This window comes from Leptonotus elevatus, chromosome 2, assembly GCF_054856555.1.
Source record: "Leptonotus elevatus isolate MCC_2025b chromosome 2, RoL_Lele_1.0, whole genome shotgun sequence".
Taxonomy (NCBI): domain Eukaryota; kingdom Metazoa; phylum Chordata; class Actinopteri; order Syngnathiformes; family Syngnathidae; genus Leptonotus; species Leptonotus elevatus.
The window spans coordinates 22,910,388-22,932,408 of record NC_141240.1 but is presented as its reverse complement, the minus strand read 5'-3'; the positions used below and the strand labels follow the sequence as shown (position 1 = coordinate 22,932,408).

The 22,021-nt window shown below is 40.1% G+C and overlaps 2 protein-coding genes across 2 annotated transcripts in view; one reads left to right on the top strand and one right to left on the bottom strand.

The window, feature by feature from the left end:
- Window positions 1-696: 696 nt before the first annotated feature.
- olfml3a (olfactomedin-like 3a) lies at window positions 697-8,433 on the top strand. Its single transcript, XM_086069240.1, has 3 exons — window positions 697-932; window positions 3,971-4,277; window positions 7,292-8,433. Exons 1-3 carry the CDS (start codon window positions 822-824, stop codon window positions 8,071-8,073), a joined length of 1,200 nt encoding a protein of 399 aa, XP_085925366.1. The 5' UTR covers window positions 697-821; the 3' UTR covers window positions 8,074-8,433.
- A 5,239-nt stretch (window positions 8,434-13,672) lies between these two features.
- The window catches only part of syt6a (synaptotagmin VIa), an 88,578-nt gene continuing 80,229 nt past the window's right edge, over window positions 13,673-22,021 (bottom strand). Inside the window, exons 5-7 of the mRNA XM_086067799.1 lie at window positions 18,167-18,338; window positions 16,285-16,435; window positions 13,673-15,787 (exon numbers count right to left, since the gene is read on the bottom strand). Coding sequence (XP_085923925.1) covers window positions 15,716-15,787; window positions 16,285-16,435; window positions 18,167-18,338 — 395 coding nt within the window. The 3' untranslated portion in view covers window positions 13,673-15,715. The remainder of the gene's footprint in view (window positions 15,788-16,284; window positions 16,436-18,166; window positions 18,339-22,021) is intronic.

The following is a 22,021-nucleotide window of genomic DNA, read 5'->3' as shown; positions in this document are numbered from 1 at the left end:
TTGGTTGGTTTCGTGACGTAAAAAGTGTGATGTGCTGAGGAAATATAGGATACAGGTGTGAAGCCATGAATTGTGTGAGATGACCTTTCTTGAAATGGAGAAAAAAAAAAGCATGATTCTTGCAGTTTGTATTTATCAAATGATTTGTGTTTGTGAACCTTCTTCAATCGGTCGAGCGATAATTTTGTATGTTGCTAAAGCAACCTTATTGCTTTTGAAACTCAGTGTTTATTGTCTTAGATTAGCCAAATTAACATCAAAATGGAACCCTATAGAGCATTTTATTGGCTAAAGAGGAGACCAGACAACAACTGAAAGAGGCTGAGATGGGGAAAAAAGAAAGAAAAGAAGAAGCAGCGAAAAGGTTGCAAGTTAAAATTCAATCTCATGCAATTCAATCTCATTTAAATATCTAATCCAAAATGTTTTCTCGCCTAAAAAAATGTGGTGTTTTATAACATTTATGCTAAATTCTATGTTGTGTATCAGAATTACAAGTACCTGGAAACAAAAGATGAAATATTGAAGACTATTTCAAGTTCAAGAAAAGACGTAAAATTACTGCATAGAGGTGAATAATGTTTGCGCATGCAGGAAGAAGCCGTTTCCCAGTTGACTCTGGGAGGTAGCGAGCAGGCCTCTTCCATCAGGCTCCTCCCTGAGAGAAAACATTCCAGGAAAGAAGGAGAGCGCAAAAGGAAGTGGAAAGCCTCCGTCTTACCACCCACCACCCCAAGCTTGCTTGGTGGACCTTTAGTGCGTGTAAAGAAGTTGTGAACCCCGAAAAGTGAAACTTGTCACACGGCAGCGTACAGAGGATCATGAAGCTTGTTTTCATCCTGTTACTTTCCACAACCTGGATGCTGTGTGGAGCTCAGTTCTACTACCAGGCCCTGATGGACTATCTGGAGAACAGATTGTTGGCTATTGAGGTAACGGAATACATTTCCAATGGCTTATCATCATATGCATGCATTATTGAATGTTTATACAATAAAAAGGTGTATACATGTTCGTGCAGCCAAAAACAAGTGAAACGAATAATAAACTTGCCAGGCCAGTAGTTGCCAATGTCGGCAGAGAAACAACACTACACTAGACATGAACTACTTGTCCTCCTGGGTCTCATCCAAAAGCATCTTTTGAAAACCCAAACGTTGCAGCTGAGGGAGCAGATGGAGTAATGACTATCAAGAGGATGACTTTATTACGTTTGCTTTCCTCGTGAAATGATTCTGTTGAATGTATTATTTTTCTTCTGGTTATGCCTTTCCAGGAGAATTTCTTTTTTTCCCCATAACCACTCGTCACGGTGGAGGCAAGGAGTAACTTGACAATCTTGAAGCTGTTATCAGCATGAAATACATTTTTAAAAAATCTAATAAATGTATGAATGAATCCTGCTCGCTTGGGACTTCATCTGATCAGTGGATTGAGCCAACTGTGTGAGTGTTATACCTGAAAATAGGTTTTATAAATAACAATTTTCCCAACTCCGGAGTAAAAAAAAAAAAGTAGATTTTTTATTGAACAACATTAAAGAAAGGACACTTTGACACAATGTCAAGTAGTGAAATTTATAGTTCACTCAATATAACTATTAACTCATTCACTGCTATAAATTAATTTAAAAAAAAAGTATAAAAAATGAGGGGCGACAGGCAATTACATTTTTTAATTGTAATTAATCGTATGACTTCACTAGTTAACTCACGATTAATCGCAAATTTTATATATATTCTAAATGTACAATCATTTTTTTGGGGGGAGGGGGTCATACGCTTGTTAACAAAAGCGAAAAAAATGTTAAACAAATTGAAATAAATTAAAATGATTTTTTTGACATTTATAGCCGTCAATGGCAGCGAATAACTTTTTTTTTATGAAGAAGAAAAGATTATTAAAAATTTGGGGCGTCAGGTGATTACAATTTTAATCGTAATTAATTACTAGTTAACTCACGATTAATGACAAATTTTATATCTGTTCTAAATGTACAATAAAAAAAATCTAGCTTTTCATACTCTTGTTAACAAAAGAGGAACAAAATGTTAAACTAATAGAAATAGTTAACAAAAAAAATAATAGTAAAAATAAAATACTAAATTAAATAAATAAATAAAAATAAATAGTTCAAATTTATTTTTGACATTTTTAGCCGTCAATGGCAGTGAATGAGTTAATAGCTAAAGCCCCTGGTATCAAAAGTGAGTACACCCCTAAGCAAAAATGTCCAAATTGAGCACAGTCATTTGACCTCCCCACTCCCCAGTGTCATGTGACTCATTAGTGTCACAAGGTCTCAGGTGTGAAAAGTGAGCATATGTGTTAAATTTGGTATTGCAGCTCTTACACTCTCTTATACTGTTCACTGAAAATTCAACATGTCACCACATGACAAAAAAAAAAACTCTCTGAAAAGCTGGGGGGGGGGGGCAGAACTCTTGCTCAACATAAAGAAGGCCTAGGCTACAAGATTGCCAACACCCTGAAAATGTGTCGGCAAACAGGTGAGTCGTACAAAGAAAAGTGTTTCTTGCCTACAGTCAAGCACGATGGTGGGAGTGTCATGATCTAGGGCTGCATGAGCGCTGCCCGCATTGGGAAGCTACAGTTCATCGGGAAACCAGCAGAGTATGATCCCCTCCCTACGGAAACTGAGCCGCAACATCATCAACATGATGATGACCCCAAACACACCTCCAAGATGACCACTGCCTTGCCCAAGAGACTGGGAGTAAAGGTGATGGACTAGGCAAATATTTATCCAGACTTAAACCCTATAGAACAGCTCTGGGGAGTCCTCAAAGGGAAGGTGGATGAGCGTAAGGTAAGGTGTATCCGCCTACTCATAGAGGAGTGGAAGAGGATTCCAGTGGCAACCTAAAGAGAGTTAAGAAAGTGCTGTAAAATAATAGTAACCACACAATATCCTAGCACTTTGGGCATTTTCACTTAAGGGTGTACTCACTTTTGTTGCCTTATACTCGCTGTATTTGAGTTATTTTGAGGGAATTTTTTTTTTTTAATAAGCAGTACAATGACTAATTTTTGTTTTTCATCTTCATTTCGTCACATGAAAAGATATAGTATATTTACAGATATGTGAGGGGTGTGCACACATTTGTGAGATAGTCTAATGGTTTCCACAAAATGCACAATAACAACGGTTACTGGAGGAAAGCTAAAAAAAATAATCGAAATCTTTTGTAGGACATCACAGTGGGCCATGTGTCCTTACCTGAGCGGATTTGTTTCTCCTGCATTTTCTTTAATGTTTTAGTTGAGTCCTTTCTGTAATCACCTTCTTTGTCTTTCTGATTGATGAATAGACGCAACAGTGAGCCCTGGACAGACAGACCAATAGATTCATTACTTTATTCATCTTATGAGGGAAAAAGGGGTTGCCAAACTTTTCCCTCCAAGGCCCACAAAAACTGAAGGATACAAAGGCCACTTTGATTTATTTATTTATTCCTTACTTTAAATTATCAAGTTCATCAGAAGCAGTCAATCAAGCAAATCCATATTATTTATATATAAGTGTTTTTTGAAGAGAGAAAAAACTGCTACTTGAACAGATTTCTATAAGGCAAATAGTTTAGGATTATATACGATTTTGGGGTGGTCAGCGACCCTGTAACCCAGCAGAAAATATCAGCACCTGCACTAAACAGCAAAAATAGGAGCCATTTGCAGTTACTTGGAATGTGATATGTTCACAATTTGGACCACAGCAAAAAAGAGGGATTTTTTTTGTGTGTAAAAATTATCTTTATTCATCACCGTGTTATAAAGAGAAATGTTGATAGTTGAGTTAATTTAGAAAAACTCTACAGTAAATGTCATTTTGAGTACATCCCACGGGCCGTTTAAAAATGAACGGCGGGCCACAAAGGGCCCCCGGGCCATAGTTTGGACACATATGGCCTAAAACCGTAAAAAGCGCCTGTATGTCAATATTTTCTAGGACCACATGCACTTGTGGCAAGACCAGTCACGTCAATACCACATGGAACTTCAGAATTTACACAAACAGTCCAAGAAGACTATAGAGGGCCTGAAGCAGGCACACAGCACGCTCTCCACCGACGTGGAGGCAGCGGCGGTCCAACTGAACCGGGTGGAGCGAGACATGGACACAGTGGAAAGCCAGACGTCCCCACGGGCTTGTGCTAACCGGGCGGACCGGGTGGTGGAGCAGGGAGTGTGGAGCCAGGAAGAGAGCCGAGGAGAGGAAGAAGAGGACTGGGAGGAGCTGCCCTCCAGAGTGACTGGTGAGATACGGCCCTGGTGGGACTTGAAATGGTCTTCAATGCTTACAAATGTTTAGGCTATGTTAGACTTGTTGTTTTGACGATTTCTGACCACCCTTGGCTACTATGTAGCTCTGCCACGGATTGGTTCAGTTTGCTCTCTATATTGTAAATTGATTAATTGGTTGCTCCCTCTAAATTGTGGGCTGGTCTCTTGGGGTAAAATGGAGAAAAAATAATAATGAATAGCACCACTTAAACCCCATAAGACACCGGCCCACCGGGCGCCTGCCCTGTACTCCAGATGGTCAGTCCAGCCTTGTTACCAGTGCTACCACGTTCTTAATCGGAACCAAAATAAGTGGTGTAGGAAATCAATGGTTGGATAATATTATAATTTGCATCCAAAATAATTACTGTACCTATATTACACAACAAACATATTCATAAATAATTATTATTGCCAGCCAATGTTATTTTATTTATATTTTATTTGAAATGTTTATTAAAACACGTATAGAGTAAATTGTCTTTTGTCTGTACTCGTACCTGTGTAAATTTGGTTCATCAAAGTTTAAGCGCATTAAACTACGTTGTAGACTCCAAGCGCCGCTTAAATAGTCCGCAATAAGTCCATTTCCAGTGATCATTTCTAGGGGAAAATATAATCTGAAATTGGACTAATGGCGATCAACATTTATGTTTATGACTTCTGAATCCGAGACTCGGTGGAGTCATTTACGCGGCTAATACGTGGAGTGAAAAAGTTTTGATTGACTGAATCTCATCAGCATTCACTTCACTGGAACATGATGTGAAATATCAGATACGTCTTAATTGGTTGCAAATGATGATGTCTGATCCTGAAACTCCTTTGGGAGTATTTAGGCAAAATGAAAGATTTCCTCCATTTCTCTCCAACGCCAATAACTCACACACGCGCACGTCCAAAAAATCCAGTGCCATTATGATGCCTGCACACAGTCATGCAGTTTCTAATTCGGCTTGCTCTTTCTCCCGGGAGCAAAGAGCAACGCAGAGCTCATTAGAGACATTGTGTCCATTGTGAGGTGACCCCAAGATGAACTGGATGTCCTTGTAAGGAAATACTTTTTTGTTGAAGAGCCTGATGCTTATTTGCCTCCTAGTCATGTCTGAGGGTCGTCTTTTATCCCATGCCGCTTTAATGTTCCTCTCATCCAACTCAATGTGCTTCCCTCAAGGTTTTAAATCTGATTTTGCTCTATATAGTCGTTGACTCCATGAGGGAATCACAGCTATGTTCCCAAATTTTCAGAGATTTGAAAACCACTGTAACTAATGTTGAAACATATAGTACCTCTTATTAATTAATGAATCACTCAGGGAATGAAAGTCATTCACTGTTTTTAAGCATCCAAGGTAAGATTTGCACTAAATGGTTCAAGTGAAACAATTCCAATGGTTCATTTCCTCCTTAGGAAATGAAGCGTGGCAGTGTACACAATAGCACACCACACAGAGATATTGGTAACAAATGATGTTAATGTTCATACACGGGTCTTTGAACTCGGAAAGCCGACAGACTCAAGGCAGGTAGAAAGCATCTTTACAGACCCAGAGGGAATTCACACATGGCCCATAACAAAGCAGGTCTATTACCAAGGCAGAGCCAGAGACGCGTGAAGGTCAGGAACGAACATGGACAGAGCTCGGTACTCGATATGGAAGCGAATGTTGAAAAGTCTGACATGACACGAAGACTATTTGGCAAAGCTGAAAGGGAGTGAGTGGTCGGTTAATGAGCTGAAGTGTGTGCGGGGAAAAGTGGAAAATTCCGCCATAGCAGGAGAGCAGGTAGGAAGCATTGAGAGATTTATGACCCCATTTGTGGGGTATGCATCATGGCATTATAAAAAATATTATTATTATTATTATTTTTAAAGATGTTTAGCCTCAGAATCAGGCCTTTATCATATGTGGATAAAAAATAAGACAGAATGGGATATGTGCCAATGTGACTGCAACGTGAGCCGACAGGTCAGTCATGGTTATCATCAATATGGTACCACATGGTGGGGTTCACTGCACAATTATAAACGGGAATTGCATAAAGTATGTACAATACACTGCAAAAACTGAAATCTTAAGTAAGATATCATTTCTTAAATTGAACCAACATTTGCTTATTTAGCTTTGACAAGTTATTACTTAAAATGAAATTGTCAGACAAGATCATCGTGCTTATTTTAAGGTACTTAAATCTACTTAATTATCATTTTTGATCAAGCCGTCTTGGCATTGAGTGTCAACAGCCAGTTTTACGTACTGTGAGGCTTAAAACATTTTCCACATTTTAAGATGACAACTAACCAACATAAAAGGCCCTTCAAGGGGATTCATAAGATGAATTTTCTTATTTTAAGATTTTGCATAATCTAGTATAACATACAATAATAATAAGATAAAAGGAAAAAGACAAGTATAAAAACAATCAAACAAAAATGCAATATAGCTAAGTGGTTTGTTTTCGTTATATTTACTAAGCTCGTTTTTCCTTGTTTCCGTACCAGCTCAGTGTTCGAGTGCCTACCCTCAGACTTGGAGGTTGTGGGTTCAATCCCTGTCATACCAAAGAAATGAAAATGAGACCTGGTACCTACCTGCTTAACACAAAATTATCCAAGCATAAAAAAAAATATATATATATATATATTTTTTAAAGAAAATAGTTCTATTTATTACAGTTTGAAAAAAGTAAATATTACTTGTTTTTAGTCTAAATATATCATTTTCAAGACCACTATGGTTGATATGGGCATAGTATTATTTTCTTATTTTTCTAAATTTTACAGGTAAATTTAAGTAAAATCTTATTGTTCTGTTGGCAGATAATTTTGCTTATTTGAAGTAATAATTTTCTTATTTTACTATATTTTTTTCTTAAATTTTCTACTGTACTTTTTGCAGTGTCAAGCAATTCGGAAAATGGATGGATTGGATGGATGGATGGCTGCAGCCCACACTGCCACCAACTTTTTGTGTTTTGTGTTTAGACTGCGTGGAAATAATCTCTGCCATCCGCTCGGTGAAGATCCTGAAGCGAGTGGGCGGTCCTAAAGGCGTGTGGCTCCGGGACCCCCGGTCATCCAAGGTCTACATGTTTAACGGGACGGAGGGTGACACCATCTACCAGTTTGAGTCCGTCAGGGAGTTTCTTCAGGGCTCTTCAGCGGTCACCCTCGGTCGGCCGATCAGACTGCCGTTCAACTGGAGGGGCAGTGGGGTCGCTGTTTACAACGGTTATCTGTATTACATCCAGCGGGGGGAAGACATGAATGTGGTCAGATACGACATCCTCGGTGGCCAGCTCACGGATGTAGCCATTCTCCCCGTGGAGAGCCGAGTTGCAGTTTACAGCCTTAACCCCGAGACGGTGGCAGATCTCGCAATGGACGACCAAGGCCTCTGGCTTCTTTATGCCAGCGGTGAGACCGAACCCAACATCAACCTCGCAAAAATGGATCCTGTCTCGCTGGATATCGAACAAATCTGGGACACCAGCTGCCCGAGGGAGAACTCGGAGGCGGCCTTCATTGTCTGTGGCGTCGTCTACGTTGTTTACAATACTCGGCTGGCCAGTCGCTCCCGGGTCCAGTGTGTATTTGATGTTAATGACAAGGCGGTGAGTGAGGAGGCACCCCTCTTTTATTTCCCCCGACGGTACGGAGCACATGCCAGTCTAAAGTACAACTCTGAGGAGAAACAGATCTACAGCTGGGATGATGGCTACCAAATCCTCTACAGACTAACAACCAAAAGGAAACTGCTGGTTTGACAGCCTAAACGCATTTAATTTATCGTCATTTTTTTCGTGGAATAAAACATATCCTGTAAGTTAGAAACACATGGAAACACATAAGGTCTTACTAGTTTCCATGTTTACAAACATTTTGATTGTTGTTGAAGGCTTTGAATTGTGAGTTGAACTCTAAATTGCCTGTAGCTTTTACTGTACATGTGCTAAATTTGTTGTTTGCTGATGTAACAAATACACATTTTAAGCAAACAGCATTTAACTGCTGTCATTATTATAAACAACGACAACAAAGAAAACACTATTGTTTGCTTTAAGATAATTTAACTGCTATAAAATTGTCATTTAATGCTATTTTGTAATAAAATATATAAAAAAGTACTATATTGTGTTTGAAGTTGTTGTGAGGAACCATTCGCACAAGTGGTGTACACATGACGGGATGCATGTTTTAAGGTAAACTGCTTCCAAGACAGACATAATGCTGGCTGTAATTCACATTTCAACCAGTAAGTTCATTAAGAAAATAACTGTGATGGAAATTCAGACATAGTAAACCTAATGATTGAGGGAGTGGCTAATGAATTGAATAATCTGTTGCTCGAATGAATGGCGCAGACGTGCCCGAGCTGATGCTAGATAGTAGTGATAGATCGTTCGCGAACGAGCCGGTACAAAGAACCGGCTCTTTGAAGTGAACGATGAGAGAGCCGGCTCCGTCATTTTCCCTCTCTCTCTCTCTCTTCCTATGTCGCTCTCTCTTTTTCACGTGTCTGAATCGAGGTTTGTCTGCGCTGCTCAGAGAGGGAGAGACGGGAAGAGAAAGGGGAAGAGGGCGACGGCATGCAGTGAGTGGACTACAAGCGTAGTACATGCCCTGCGTCTCCGCAAACAGAGAAGAAGAGAGTTGAAGAGTTTTAGTATTTCGTTTTTCTGAATGCCAATTTGAAATAAAACAAGGTCTTTTATCCCTGACCTGGTGAGTAGCTTATAATGTTTGCTTTGTCTGTAGCCTTTTTAATTGCCAATAAAATAAACAATTGTTGCTATTTGCAGTCAGTAGAGGGCAATACTTAGTTCACCAAGTCATTCATCAAAATGTATGCTAAATTTGTCAGAAATATTTCAAAGAAAAGCTAAAGTTAAAAGAGCCGTTCGAGAGCCAAAAAGAGCCGGCTCTTTTCACTGAGCCGATCCAAATGAACCGGTTCACCCAAAAGAGCCAAAAATCCCATCACTACTAGATAGCAGGTTAGCCATTTAGTTTTGCTACATTACAACATTTTACACACAGTAATACCTGTGAGAAAATGTCTGCCACGTCTGATGATAGAACATTTGTTTCCAGTCTGCCCTTTAGAAGTGCACTACACTTGGGATCCTATCTGTATAACTACGACATTCACTCAATTTACCCTCCTTGACCACAGTTTCCACTGGATCCATTTTGGGTTAGGGTTATCTAGTTGTGCACCCCCAAACACAACAACTTTCTGCCATCATTTAAGTACATGTACAGTAAGTGATTCACACGTGAAAGCACATAGCACACATAGCGCGTTTCCACCCTCATGGTGCTCAAAGTGCTTTAACGCAGACTCCTCATTTACCTCCGGAGGAGCAGCATTTTAATTCTGTGCATGTCCAGATTAATCTTGTCCCTGTACGGCACACCCTTCGACGCTAAGTTACTTATGTGTACACTATTAGCTTTAGCTCATGAACGGTTGCTTCACTTTCTCTGACACACTCGCAACTACTTTTTTTGCAACACAATGAAATTCGCTCAATTTTGTTTCCTTATTTATTTTCATGATATGAATATGAATTCTATGCAGAGCCATGTCACGAGTGGGCTTTCCCAGCCTTTTGCCGTCTCTCCCAACACACCCGAGGCTCGCAGCTTTGTATTACATTTGATGCAAACAGTGGCATTCTAACAGGGCAGTTTACAATTATTACCATTTTTAGAACAGCGCATAGGGGCGGGGCCAGTTGATTTTCGGACAAGGAACACAGGCAGGCGACTGAGGGAGTGCATTCATACGAGGCATAACTTGTGAACTGACTCGCTATTTCACCACAAATAGACTTAACAGACGTATTATGGTTACAGAAAACGTTATGTGACTGGCGATGTTCTGACCGGCGATGCTGTGACCCGGATCAAATGAAGGGAGTTTCCAGAGGAATGTCTCCACTGGGTTCAAGCATGTACAATTTAACGGCAGTGATTTACGCGAAAAATGTCACTGAAGACACCTTTATGTGCTCTCTACATTTCGTCGGTGGAAATGGGCCAGCAGCTGAAAATCCAGAACCAATCGATATCGTCTGCTTTAGTAACAGCCCAAAGGTAGACTTAAAATCCTAAAATGAAAATCGTGACTTTAATGCGTTTCGTTTTCATGAAAATTAGCGACAAATTATATATATTAGCAGTCATGGAGACCGCACCGGAGTGACAGCAACGATCATACAATAAATCTTAACTTTCTACGCAAACTGCTTTTTTTCCACCCACTTTCAACCACCATCTAAGTTGTTCCAAAGGGTGTTTGTTGATTGAACCTTGATAAAATTTCACGCTTGGGACGTCGTTCTCTTCCAAAATTATTTTGTCCGACTCATGCATATTAATGAGGGAAATGTGACGTCATTTGAGATCAACCCTATTACTATAGTCTACGTAGTGACCCTGAGTCATTCGGTGGGTTTCCATCCACCTATTTTTATTTGAATATTCAAGAATTGCGAAAAAGAAACTGAATAGAAACGCCAGAAATTCGAAAAAAGGCCCAAATTTCGGCCAAAAGTTTTTACGCTTGGAGGGCGTGGTTTTTTAAGCGTATCTAAAAAAAGGAAAATGCGGATTTTGGCGATGGAAACGGGTTTTGTGAATAAGCGACTACAAGACCGCACGTTTTGACCGATACTACGTCACACGCACGCTTGTAGTCACAATAAATTGCGGTTGATAAAGTAAGATATGTTTGGGGAGACAAAGAAACACGATTTTTTTAATATAATTAATTAAAGAAAAAAAACATGAACGCAATTTTAGATGGCTTTATTAACATCAGCTCTCAATGTAACGACATACTTCACTTACATGCGGGAGGGAAGCCAACAAGACAAACTACTTCCGTTCAAAACCAACATTCCGTCACTATAACGTCATCTCGCGGCACTTATTGGCAAAAGAAGAGCGGATGGAAACGGACATAAGTCGCATGTCCGTTTTGCGCATTTTCACAAAATTCGCATACACATTTCGAAACATTTGGATGGAAACCTGATTAGTGTCATTAAGTACTTTCACTATTAGTAACGCCCAAAATACAATAGAGACTGAGCAAAATATGCATAATTCAATCAACTAATGATGATAAAAACAAACGATGAATTACTTAATATTCTTGCTTTTGTTTTGCAATCCAGCTGGTATCCTATTTCAGACATCACTGTTGAAGAGCAATAAGATCACAAAAGAAACATCAGAGTGGCCTCGATTAAAAGCTCGCTCCACAATGTGCAATTAAGCATAATTGAGAAGCTCCTTAAGATGGCCGCTAGAGAACAACTTCTGGGCCACGGTACTAACATGCACGACCCCCCCACCCCTGTTGCTTTAGATGGCTTAATCAGACTGGTATCTTAATTCATAGTTAAATGCGCTTCGAATGTTTAACTTTCTGCTACTTCACCTGGATGATTGTATTTCATTACTGTAAAGTACCACAACATGAGAATGGTTTAATTAGAGGTTGTTGAAGTGTTTGCTGTGTGAGCCAGTGCACATTTGACTGTGTCATCTACCGTCGTTGGTGACCGCTCTGCCTCGTTAGGCCACCACCATTATCCGGCAAATACAAACAACAATCCACTTTGCATAAATCCTTTAATCAAAAGGAAGATTATGTCACAGAACCAAAACACATCACACCCCATGGAAGGAAAACAAATGAAGAGGTTTGACAGTGTGTTCATTTCATCAGCAGAATATTTTCCTCACTATTATACAAAATGAGCATAGAAAAAGTCAGTGCTATTGTTACAACCGAAAGAAATACGTTTGAAAAAGGTGGCAACACGAGGGGAGGCTGAAAAGTTCATGAACTGAACGACCGCACGTCGTCCCAAACGTGTGACTGCCTAAAAGTGCAGTGGGTTTCAAAACATCAGATAACTACAGGAGCCAACATTTCAAGGAATTAATAACGAAAGTTAGCGTGAGACGAATCCTTAACTTTGTCGCTCCCTTACATCCACATTTTTCTGTCCTTTCTTTTTTTTTTCTCGTGTGTGTCGCCTTTCACAAGAGTATTACTGAGGATCAGCAAAACACAAACATGGCAATGACTCTTAACATACTCTTATTCTATTTTATTTTTACAATTGCTTGAAAAGAACATACTGACAAAACCACAAAACTCAAGATTTTTCTAATATTGACTGCCAACACTCTCATGTTGCCTGCAAATAGTGAATAGTTTTACCTTATTTTAGTGTTATGGTCCAGCGGTTCTTTTATTTTTATACTTGACAGTTGGTAATGTGAAAACGCCTGTACAGCTAATAAAGGTGTTATGATGGTGACTGTTGTGAACCTTCGAGTTCTATTATTTCTTCTATTATTGTGTCTCTGTTTTGATTTGATTGAGATGTCAACATGGGCCAAAAATGGTTTGTCTTGCCATTTACCAAATGTTGTATTCAAGCTCACTTTATTATTGAAATCGGACTGTTTGCTTGAACAAGTTTTAATGAGACGTACGTGTAGCATCAAAAACAACTGGAGAATGCCTTTGATAACTGGCATACATGTGGCGGTGTTGATTTTAAACCTCCCTCGACACGCGCCTGTGGGATTTAGTTGCTTGGCGCGGGGCCACTCTCACAGCTCTTTACTTTATCTTCCTGGATTGCCCTGTCATTTGCGCACAAATTCTTTATTGAGGTGACTGTTACTGCACAGCAAATCCAACCACACATCAGTGCCACTGTCTGGCTCACTGGCCTTGTTTCTTTTCATTCCGCATTGATCAAATCCAAATCCGATGCAATGTTATTGTTGTTATTTACTCTTATTAGCCAAAATAGAACCTGCACTGACTATGAAACCAACTGAAACTATATCAGGATTTCATGAAGTGGAGTGAGGACTTGGGCCAATAAAAGTGACTGAGGTCAAATTAGGAGGTGTGAATTATACCACGAGAGGTGACGTCGAACACAAATAACGAGGATCAATAAGATTTTTTTTTTTTTAAAAGCTACTCCTCAGAAATGCGATCCGACTGGGCTGACACACACACACAAAAGAGAAAATGCCAAAAACAGACCCTGACAGAAACATCTGCACATATCATGAAGCCCTAAACCCCCCTGAGAAAAAAAAAGAAGAAGTAATTTACCGTATGGCGCGTGTACAGTGGGGCCAGGAAGAAACTTCACTGCAACATTAAGGAACTGTTGTCATGTTTTGGGCCACTTAGGACAGAAGTTGAGCATAAACCAGTTTTGAATCTAAATCCGTTGGCCCGTTTTGATCTGATTGGCTGCCACTAAATGGCATGTTGCTCATCTTTAGCCAATCACCTTCCATTTTAGAAAACAGTTTTGCAGTAGGAGGCATTAAAAAAGTTCAAAAGTCAGATAGATTGATAGATTGAGTCAGATCCAAAATGCTTTTACAATTTCATAGTTGAAAAACAACCATAAAGACTTTTAAAAAATGGTTTCACTTGGGCACAGTAAAATGATTGTTTGGTCACCACCGGAAATGTCTAATCACCTTTCAATTTGAGTGTCAGCATTTTTCCAAACAACTTCTATAAACACTTTCCCACATAGAAACAAACCACCTAATGTTAGCAACATGGTTTTGAGACTAACATTACAAAATGGAATACTATTAACAAAAAAAAAAAAAAGTTTTATAAACTAAAAACAAAGTACATGAATTGAACTCATGTTTTGCAACTGCTGTGCTGTATATGAGTCATGGTATGCAAATGAGCATTTCCATGTTCATTGCTCGTATTAATTGTGGTCCAAAGACAAGACAGATTTCTTCAAACAGAAGGACTTTCCCTCCACATTTTTTAATCTTGCCCGAAATGTAAAGAGGTGTTTTCCAGATGAAAACAGAAACTTTAAATGTTTCATTTTATTAAGATTGATGTAATTACACTGCTTGGGAGCAATGTGTAACCTTTACACATTTCTGCTTTTAAATCACAACCGAGATAAAATAATTTCGTATTTACATTTAGTGATCCTTTTTTTTTTTTTTTTTTTGCTCACACAGCCTGAAGGGGGAGTTTCTTGGTACAAAATGTTTACTCCTTCGTCTAAAAAATAAAACACAATGAAACGTTTGTCATCATTAAAGTTCATGTTATAATGAAAGTCAACAGGTACAGCAAACGAAAAAAGGCGATCCAACTGGTGACAAATTAGAACATTTTCACAAGAAAACAAACGTTGTTTCATACTCAGTAAACATCAAGGGAGTGTTTTTTTCTCTAAATGTCACACCTGCTAGGCTACATGAAGCTTCACATCTTGTCTGGTTTGAAATGAACCAAACAAATCACACACAAAAGTGTCTTATATGCACCAAATTATACATACACTTCCTCCATAACCAGCGGAGACCGAGGAGGCAACAGCAACATCAAATTGTGCTAAATTCACCGCATTTACACAAATAGTGGCCAGTGACATTTATTTACTCAACTGCATATGGAGGGAGGCCTTTTACATTGTGGAAGGTGCTCTTTATTGACTTTATTTGTATAAATTAATTTTGAATTCATATTTACCAATATGGTGGTGGTATATTGGTCAAGTAAAATTGGGGTTTAAAATCAAATAAAATGACCATTATGGAAACACAACATTGTGGAGTTGTGGAGAGATCACATCTGAGTCAAACGCAAATAACTATTGCCTTCGCATTACAAATCGTGATAAATCGTCAAAGTGCTGTTTAAGTGTTTTTTGTGGGTGTGTGTGTATTTTGTTTTCTAATGTGATGCCTCTCTTTGAGGAAGGCCATTGTTTGTCTTAGCTGGATGACACAAACAGCGACAAATTAGCTCAGGGCATCTCCTGGTACTCAGGGACAGCCACTATTTGAACAAATAGCAAATATGAGTTGCTGTGCTCTTTTTTTCCTTGCTTGAAACTCAATTTTAACACCGCAATGACGCTGCAGCTTGATTTTGTTCCGATGAAAATGAAAGCAGCACCAGGACGTTTTAAGAGCGGCTCGCGTCTCCTCAGACATCTCGCTTCGCTCTGAGAACCGTCGTCGGCATGACCACTGCCACGTTTTCTTAGTTTGAGTCTGCATCCATACGACCAAGATGGAAGAACATCCAAAGATCCGCCTGTGCAGGTTGAGCAGTCATAACACCCCAAAAAACAGCCTGACCTGACGTGATCCCAGATCAGTTGTCTCGAACCACGCTGGCGGAAGGTGGGCTTCGGCGTGCGACTGAGGAAGAAGGGGGGGAGGAGCTTGGGGTGGGAGACAGCAGGGTTTCTCCTCGATAATCAGACAGACAGGAAGTGGACCGGCAGGAGGCAGGAAGAACCTCACACCGCCCCTTATCTGGTTGCAGGGGGTCGCGGGGGTCGCAGGTGGCGTTGCTCAGGGTGTCGCTGGGGGGCGGGGGGAAGGGCAAGAGCCCTGGCTGTCAAAGCTGGCGGCCCTTGCTTTCCACTGTGACACACACATGCAAGGAGTGAGTCTCGTGTCATTTCAGAAATAACAATGAAAGAGACTCGTGTAAAGATGGAACATGATGCTAAATGTATATCATTCAAATATATCAAATACATGTATTCATTCATATGTTGATTATTTTGGAATTGTGGGCTTACAATGGATAGAAAAAGTCTACACACCCCTTTTTCAAATGTCAAATTTTTGTTATGTAAAAAAAAAAAAGAGAGACGAAAATAAATCATATTAAAACTTTTTTCCCCTATTAATGTAAACTATAACCTGTACAGCTCAATTGAAAAAAGAAAACAAAATAAACATAAAAACTATCAGTGATGTGACTCTGTTCAGAATTAAGCATGTCATTTGACTATCATACATTTTCCCACATGCATTTGGAAAATTCCAATTGTATTTTGCAAAATTTTGATTTTTTGGCAATCATTCCACTCATACACCAAAATGGCTTTTTCTTGTTTTTCTGCCGCACTCACCTCCTTCTCCGATTTTTTGGACTCCAGTAGGGGGTGCCAGTGTGCGATGGGCTTGCGAGGGTAGGCCAGCATTTCATTCCAGTGGTCCCTTCCCAGTCCCTCTGCGTTGCATGCCAACCGCATTACGCCGATGACCTCGTTGTGACCGACCCTGAGGGGTGCAGGCGTGTGTAATGTGACTTAATGCAAAACGTCAACTCATACATGGTTGAAATGTTTGTAATGTGTGTGAGCGTCACATAATCGAGAGACAAACATTATTTCGCAGCTAAACTTGAAAATAGCCCCACTAAAATAATAATAAAATGCATGCACATTGCTTTCTTTAACATAGCTATAGTGCACTTGTTTTTTTCTTTTCTTTTTTTTCCTCAAATGCTTTCCAATGAAATCAATCTCCATCACCACCCCCAAAACACTTGCCCCGTGGGAAAGTGCGCCCCCACAAATTAAACTGCGCAGAGAAAAAGATCATGTCTTCCAAACAAATGTCTTTTACAAAGGTCCATTGTTGTTAATTCTAACTGTAAACTGTGTGGGGCTGGTTTACTCCAGAAACATGCATACTGTCAATGCTTATGTTGAGGAGCTGTCAGCTACCTATCACATACCACAACCCCACCCCCCGCTCTTTGTACCACCCAAGCACCCCAAAATGTCTTTATAGCACCCCTTAACCTCTGACCCTAGAATTGCCTCTGGTAGTGTCACATTAAGATTGGACGAACAATAATCTGCTGTGTTACGCAAAATGTAATATAGGTGTACATTCTCTCAGAACGATACATTCAAGTTTTTTTTTTGTCGATCATGATGAACTCAACTATCTAAATCGTCTACAACAATTAATTCTAAATCAACATACAGTCGTTATTTATTTTTTTAAGCTTTGTTTTTTTCTTCTTCTCCAAACTGCCTGTGAATCTTCAGCTGCCTTTCTGTCCCTGATGCACATGTACAGTAGCAGTAACCTGGGTCAGCAGTCAACAAATGCGATGCAAAACTTGGAAGAAGCGAAACTTGCCTTTCATGGCAGCACGGCCATGATTTACATCGAGTATCTAAAAAGGAAGCAGGTTGTGGCTGATTCCATTTGTGATGAAGAGGGACTGTCATCGCTGTAAGTTATTTGGCTAGTTAGCTTCTAATATTAGCAACAATGTCAGTGAGCTACTCACATAGTCAAGTCAACATTTTTCTTTACAAGAATATGTTCTATATGCCCCAGCCGGTCTAAACACAGTATTCTGATTAACATTGTGTTTGTGGAATACAAATAATGCTGAAAAGACCACTTATTTTTAACCATTTCAGGGGGCTGCCATTTTGTCCTCCACTGCCATCTGCTGTCAACTGAAATTGACATTGCGGTGTCCACAGGTTTGCTTAACTGTTGAAATAATGGTTTGTGGCAGTCTCAGGTCAGCAAACGCCCAATTCTTGTATGTTTGAAAAATGATGTGATTATCCTGTGATGTGAGGTGTGTTAAGTCTCAATCTGCTGAGGAAACGATCGTGGCCAACAATCGTAAATTATAAACTTGTTCATTAATCCTGCTTGTAAATCTTTATCATGTGTGTGGTCAACCTGAAGGTTGTTGGTTTTTTTTTTACTGAAAGTCAAACTGGCTGTATTGAGTGTCTCCCAAGTCACAATTTGCCACAATAAAATTGCTATGGAGCAGAGTTTTAACAGTTAGCTTAGCTTCTTCTATTTCTCATTCCTTGTTTCTTGGCCATGGCGTCTTAGTACCACGACAGACATTACTGTGGATGTGCTTTACTGAAGAACAGCAAGAACACACGTTCTTCCTCATTCATTACATTTAAAAAATATGAGAATTCAAAGTTGTAATGTGTGCAGCCCACTTTTGTTACATACAAGTCGTAATCCATGACAGAGATATGGAGGCTGACATGGTCCATGCTGTCGGGTGGGATGTCAAAGATGATGGCCTCGTTGTAGGTGGGATTCAGGGTGTTCTTCTTGATGCTGGTCTTCTTCTTCTTCAGACGTCGCCCGTCACATATTAGCGACACTTTGACGTAAGGATCTGGATAGGAGGGCCAGAAAGGGGAAAAAGTCATGAGGGGACACTAACATTTATGACAACCTGAGAGAGGGCCTGCTGTCTCACACGCTCTTATCTAGTTTGTCCCACTATTGATTTGAAATTATATCTGGATTAAAGGCAGCAGGGGTGTCACAGATCACAATAAAATGTCAACACTTGCTAATCAGCATAGTGGAATCGCACCAAAAGAATGAGCCTATAGCAGTCATAAGTGTTTTTACTTTTTTGTAATTATAATACAAAAAAAAAAAAGGGAATCCGTGTATCAACCACAATGCTTTTGTTGGTCTCCTTCAACACTTGATTTTGAATAGATTGAGCATGTGAAAGCCAGATGTTTTATCAAACGACCATGAATTGTTGGTGTTGAAATGAGCAAAATACTGCATATATCGCTTAACATTGCTAATTAGACCACCAGCAGCCAATAAAAGGTTCATGTTTCCATCACGTTCTATCCCTAAATTAACAGAACTGGTAATGACCATTGTCAGGTTTTTTTTATTTTCTCCATTATGGACGATAATGACATCAAAGGGACTGCAACATGAAAAATCAACTTTTGGGAGCTTTTAGCCATGTTAAAATGCTAATTCCTCACCAAAAACATGACCAAAGTTGTATTTTCCTCCATTCGCCCCTCTATGAGAAATTCTAGGTTATTCTGCTCTCCAAGCACACCCACTTTCTCTGAGACTTCCCTCCATGGGATAATGACAAAGGTAGCCTTTATCAATAAACATTCTGTCCAAATGAATTCAAAGCAATCAATTAAGTGCAATGAAATGAAAATTGGCTGTTTTAAAATCCATTAGCTGACAGTGGTGTAAACTACAAGTAAAGCATTTGCGCTAATGGATTTAAGTGTATGGATGGTGTAGTGGATAGTGTGCTTACCCCCACAAGCAGAAGGGCACGGGTTCATGACCTTGTGGTGTTTTTTCCCCTCCTCCTTTCCTCTAACCTCTCTGCTCCCCTCCTCTTCCACAATTTCTTGGGGCAAGGACCCGTTTTGTTTCAAATGTTTATTCAAGAGTTGATGGCTTGTGTGACCAAACGCAGAAATCCAGAGTCCATTTTGAGTCTGGCTTAAAATCAATCTGTACGTTTCGTGGGCGTTGCGCGAAGCAGCCGGCTCATGAGAGGGGCGCGGCAGCCACAGGGGGAGAGGCGGGGTTTTACTGAACCGAGCGTTTGACTTCCGGGTAAGAAAAATAGCCACCGAAAGAACTCCTGTTTCATAAGAAATTACATCGCGATTGTGTCAAAGGTAAGATTTCATCATTATATGCCTATAGTTAACTGTGGAAGGGCTTAAAATACCATGGTGTAGTCCCTTTAAATGCTAAAATGTAATAATTAGTGTTATCCATATTTTTTTAATACAATGTACTGTTTCACAAAAAAACTACTAAAAATAATAATGAAGCGTAAGAAAAATTATACTTATACAGAGCTGGACACTTATCATCACCCATGATGACGCCCACCTTACCGCGAGTGCACAATGACACAAAGCCTCGAAGAAAACACACAGACTGAGCACCGACTGAAGCATGTTTACGTCCGTTTATCGGGGTGAATCCTTCTCATTCTGTGTATCGTCATTGACGAGAATTGATGATTAACAAAAGTGCCCAGTTCTGTACTCATAGAATTATAATTAAATAATTTTACTGCAGTTTGAAATTCTTCCTTTTTGTCATGTTTTGGTTAAGGGATGTTTTTTGGTTTGGGTTTTTATGTGTTCTTGTTTGCTTTTGGTTCCATTGTGATCAGTTTTGTTGTGTTTTCCTTGTCTCCCTTTGTGTCGTTAAGTGTGATCTTGTCCACCTGTGCTTATCTACTCTTGTGTCAGCCAATCAGTGCCGCCAGCCATGTGTGTCTTGTCCAGGTGTCCCTTGTTGTGTAATTAGTTTGTATGTATGTATTGAGGCCCCGTCAACACGAAAGCCAGTTTCAATGTATCTTCACAAGCTTACCGTTTGGGCCATTCATCCACATGATGGCTTGAAATCGATCACTTTTGAAAGCGGGCTCCAGAGTGGAACAATTTCAAAACGCGCCCCGTAAGCTTCTGTCTGGACACCATATGCAGGATACTCCTCCAGTGATGACGTAATGGCCGCAGCTCGATGACGACGCATTGTCGCAGATTGATGACGTATGCGCCAATTCTCGCGTGACTGCGCGCGAACTGTCAGCTGTCAACAACGATGCCGGATAGCCGTGTTGTAGTCGTTTTGCGCAGCCTGCTTAGCTTGCTTATGCTTTTGCTTCTTTATTCCCAACAAGTTGTTCAACAAGCGGTGTTGTACTTCAATCACCCGCCATTGTCACTTCTTAGTTCACTTTTTAGTCTTCCTCATGTTGTTTCGATACATTCAAAGTCATGCTTGTTCTGTAGATTGCAATAAAGTTAGAAGGAAAAAAATGTGTTTGTCTTCTTCGCTGATTCTTTCCTTTAACTCCCTGTGGCTGCGCTATAGCGCCACTCCAGACTTGGCATATACATTACAGCCGTTAAACGTCATCAGCGTCTTCTTTTGCACACACGCAAGTCATGAAGTGCTTCTTTGTGTTCGAGGAACGAGGAACAAAGCCGGCTTTGCTTCCGTCTGGACGGGGCTTAGTCCCCTGTTTTTGGTTCAGTTCTTATTGGTCCATTGTTTATTTGTTTGTTGTTGTTCCCCTATGTCCCCATGCCTTTTGATCCTCCATGTCTTGCCATGCCTCGTTTTTTTGAACGTTGTTGAATTTTGTTTCTTTGGACTTTGACTTGTTTGCATGCTTGTTTTTGTTTAATTAAAATAAACTTGAAATTCACCTCTGGCTCCTGCTTCCCTGCACCTGGATCCTCATTCCTCCATCTTGCCCCAAACCCTGACACTTCCAGATCAAAAAGCATTGGGATCTCACTGAAATCGAAACAGTCTGCACTAAAGCACCCCCTGACGCAGGATTCTCATGACAGGTGGTGTAATAAATATGTCAAGCACTGTATGCAAAATGTTCTGTAATAGTATGACAAAATGCATTTGTGGCTCTGCAGACCTCCCCCCCCCAATCAAAGCCCTGACCCTAATTGACACCAACAGTCTTTTCAACCAAGTAAATAAAACCCAAGCCACTATATGAGGAAATAGAGTCATTTATATACAGTGCGTGCGTAATGCACGAAACCCACATTAAAATAATGGTAAAAGGATAAAAAAAAAAGAAAAAAAAGTATTGTACAAAACACAGTCTAACCGTGCACATGTGCATTTGTTTTAGTTTTTTTGGGGTACTTTGCTAGACGAGCATAGATATAAGCAGGTGTTTAAACTGTTCTGTGCTGTGCATAGTTGACCCGAAGCAGCTACCCTCATTAATCCATTTAAATTCAGTGCAGACAGAGGCACGCGGTCTACATGACGACTCGCTAGAGTCCATGCAGGAGATGGGCACGTGCAAAGTGCATTTACAGTTAAAGAAACTGCAAGAAGATCTCCTCTTGCGAATGATGTAGTCAGCCGCACATGTGACATGGGCAATTGGAGACCGCCTTGCACCGCCAATCCTGTGTCTGACCAACCCTCCCCCCACCGCCCACGCCCTCCAACTGCCCCCCCACTGCCCCCCCACTGAATCTTTCTACCAGTGCCTTGATCAAATCCATC

Excerpts from the sequence above, each read along its gene's own strand:
- olfml3a (XM_086069240.1), top strand. The coding sequence starts at position 822 with ATGAAGCTTGTTTTCATCCTGTTACTTTCCACAACCTGGATGCTGTGT. Across the intron at positions 933-3,970 it reads ACAGATTGTTGGCTATTGAG|GACCACATGCACTTGTGGCA; the intron begins GTAACGGAATAC and ends AATATTTTCTAG. Across the intron at positions 4,278-7,291 it reads GCTGCCCTCCAGAGTGACTG|ACTGCGTGGAAATAATCTCT; the intron begins GTGAGATACGGC and ends TTTTGTGTTTAG.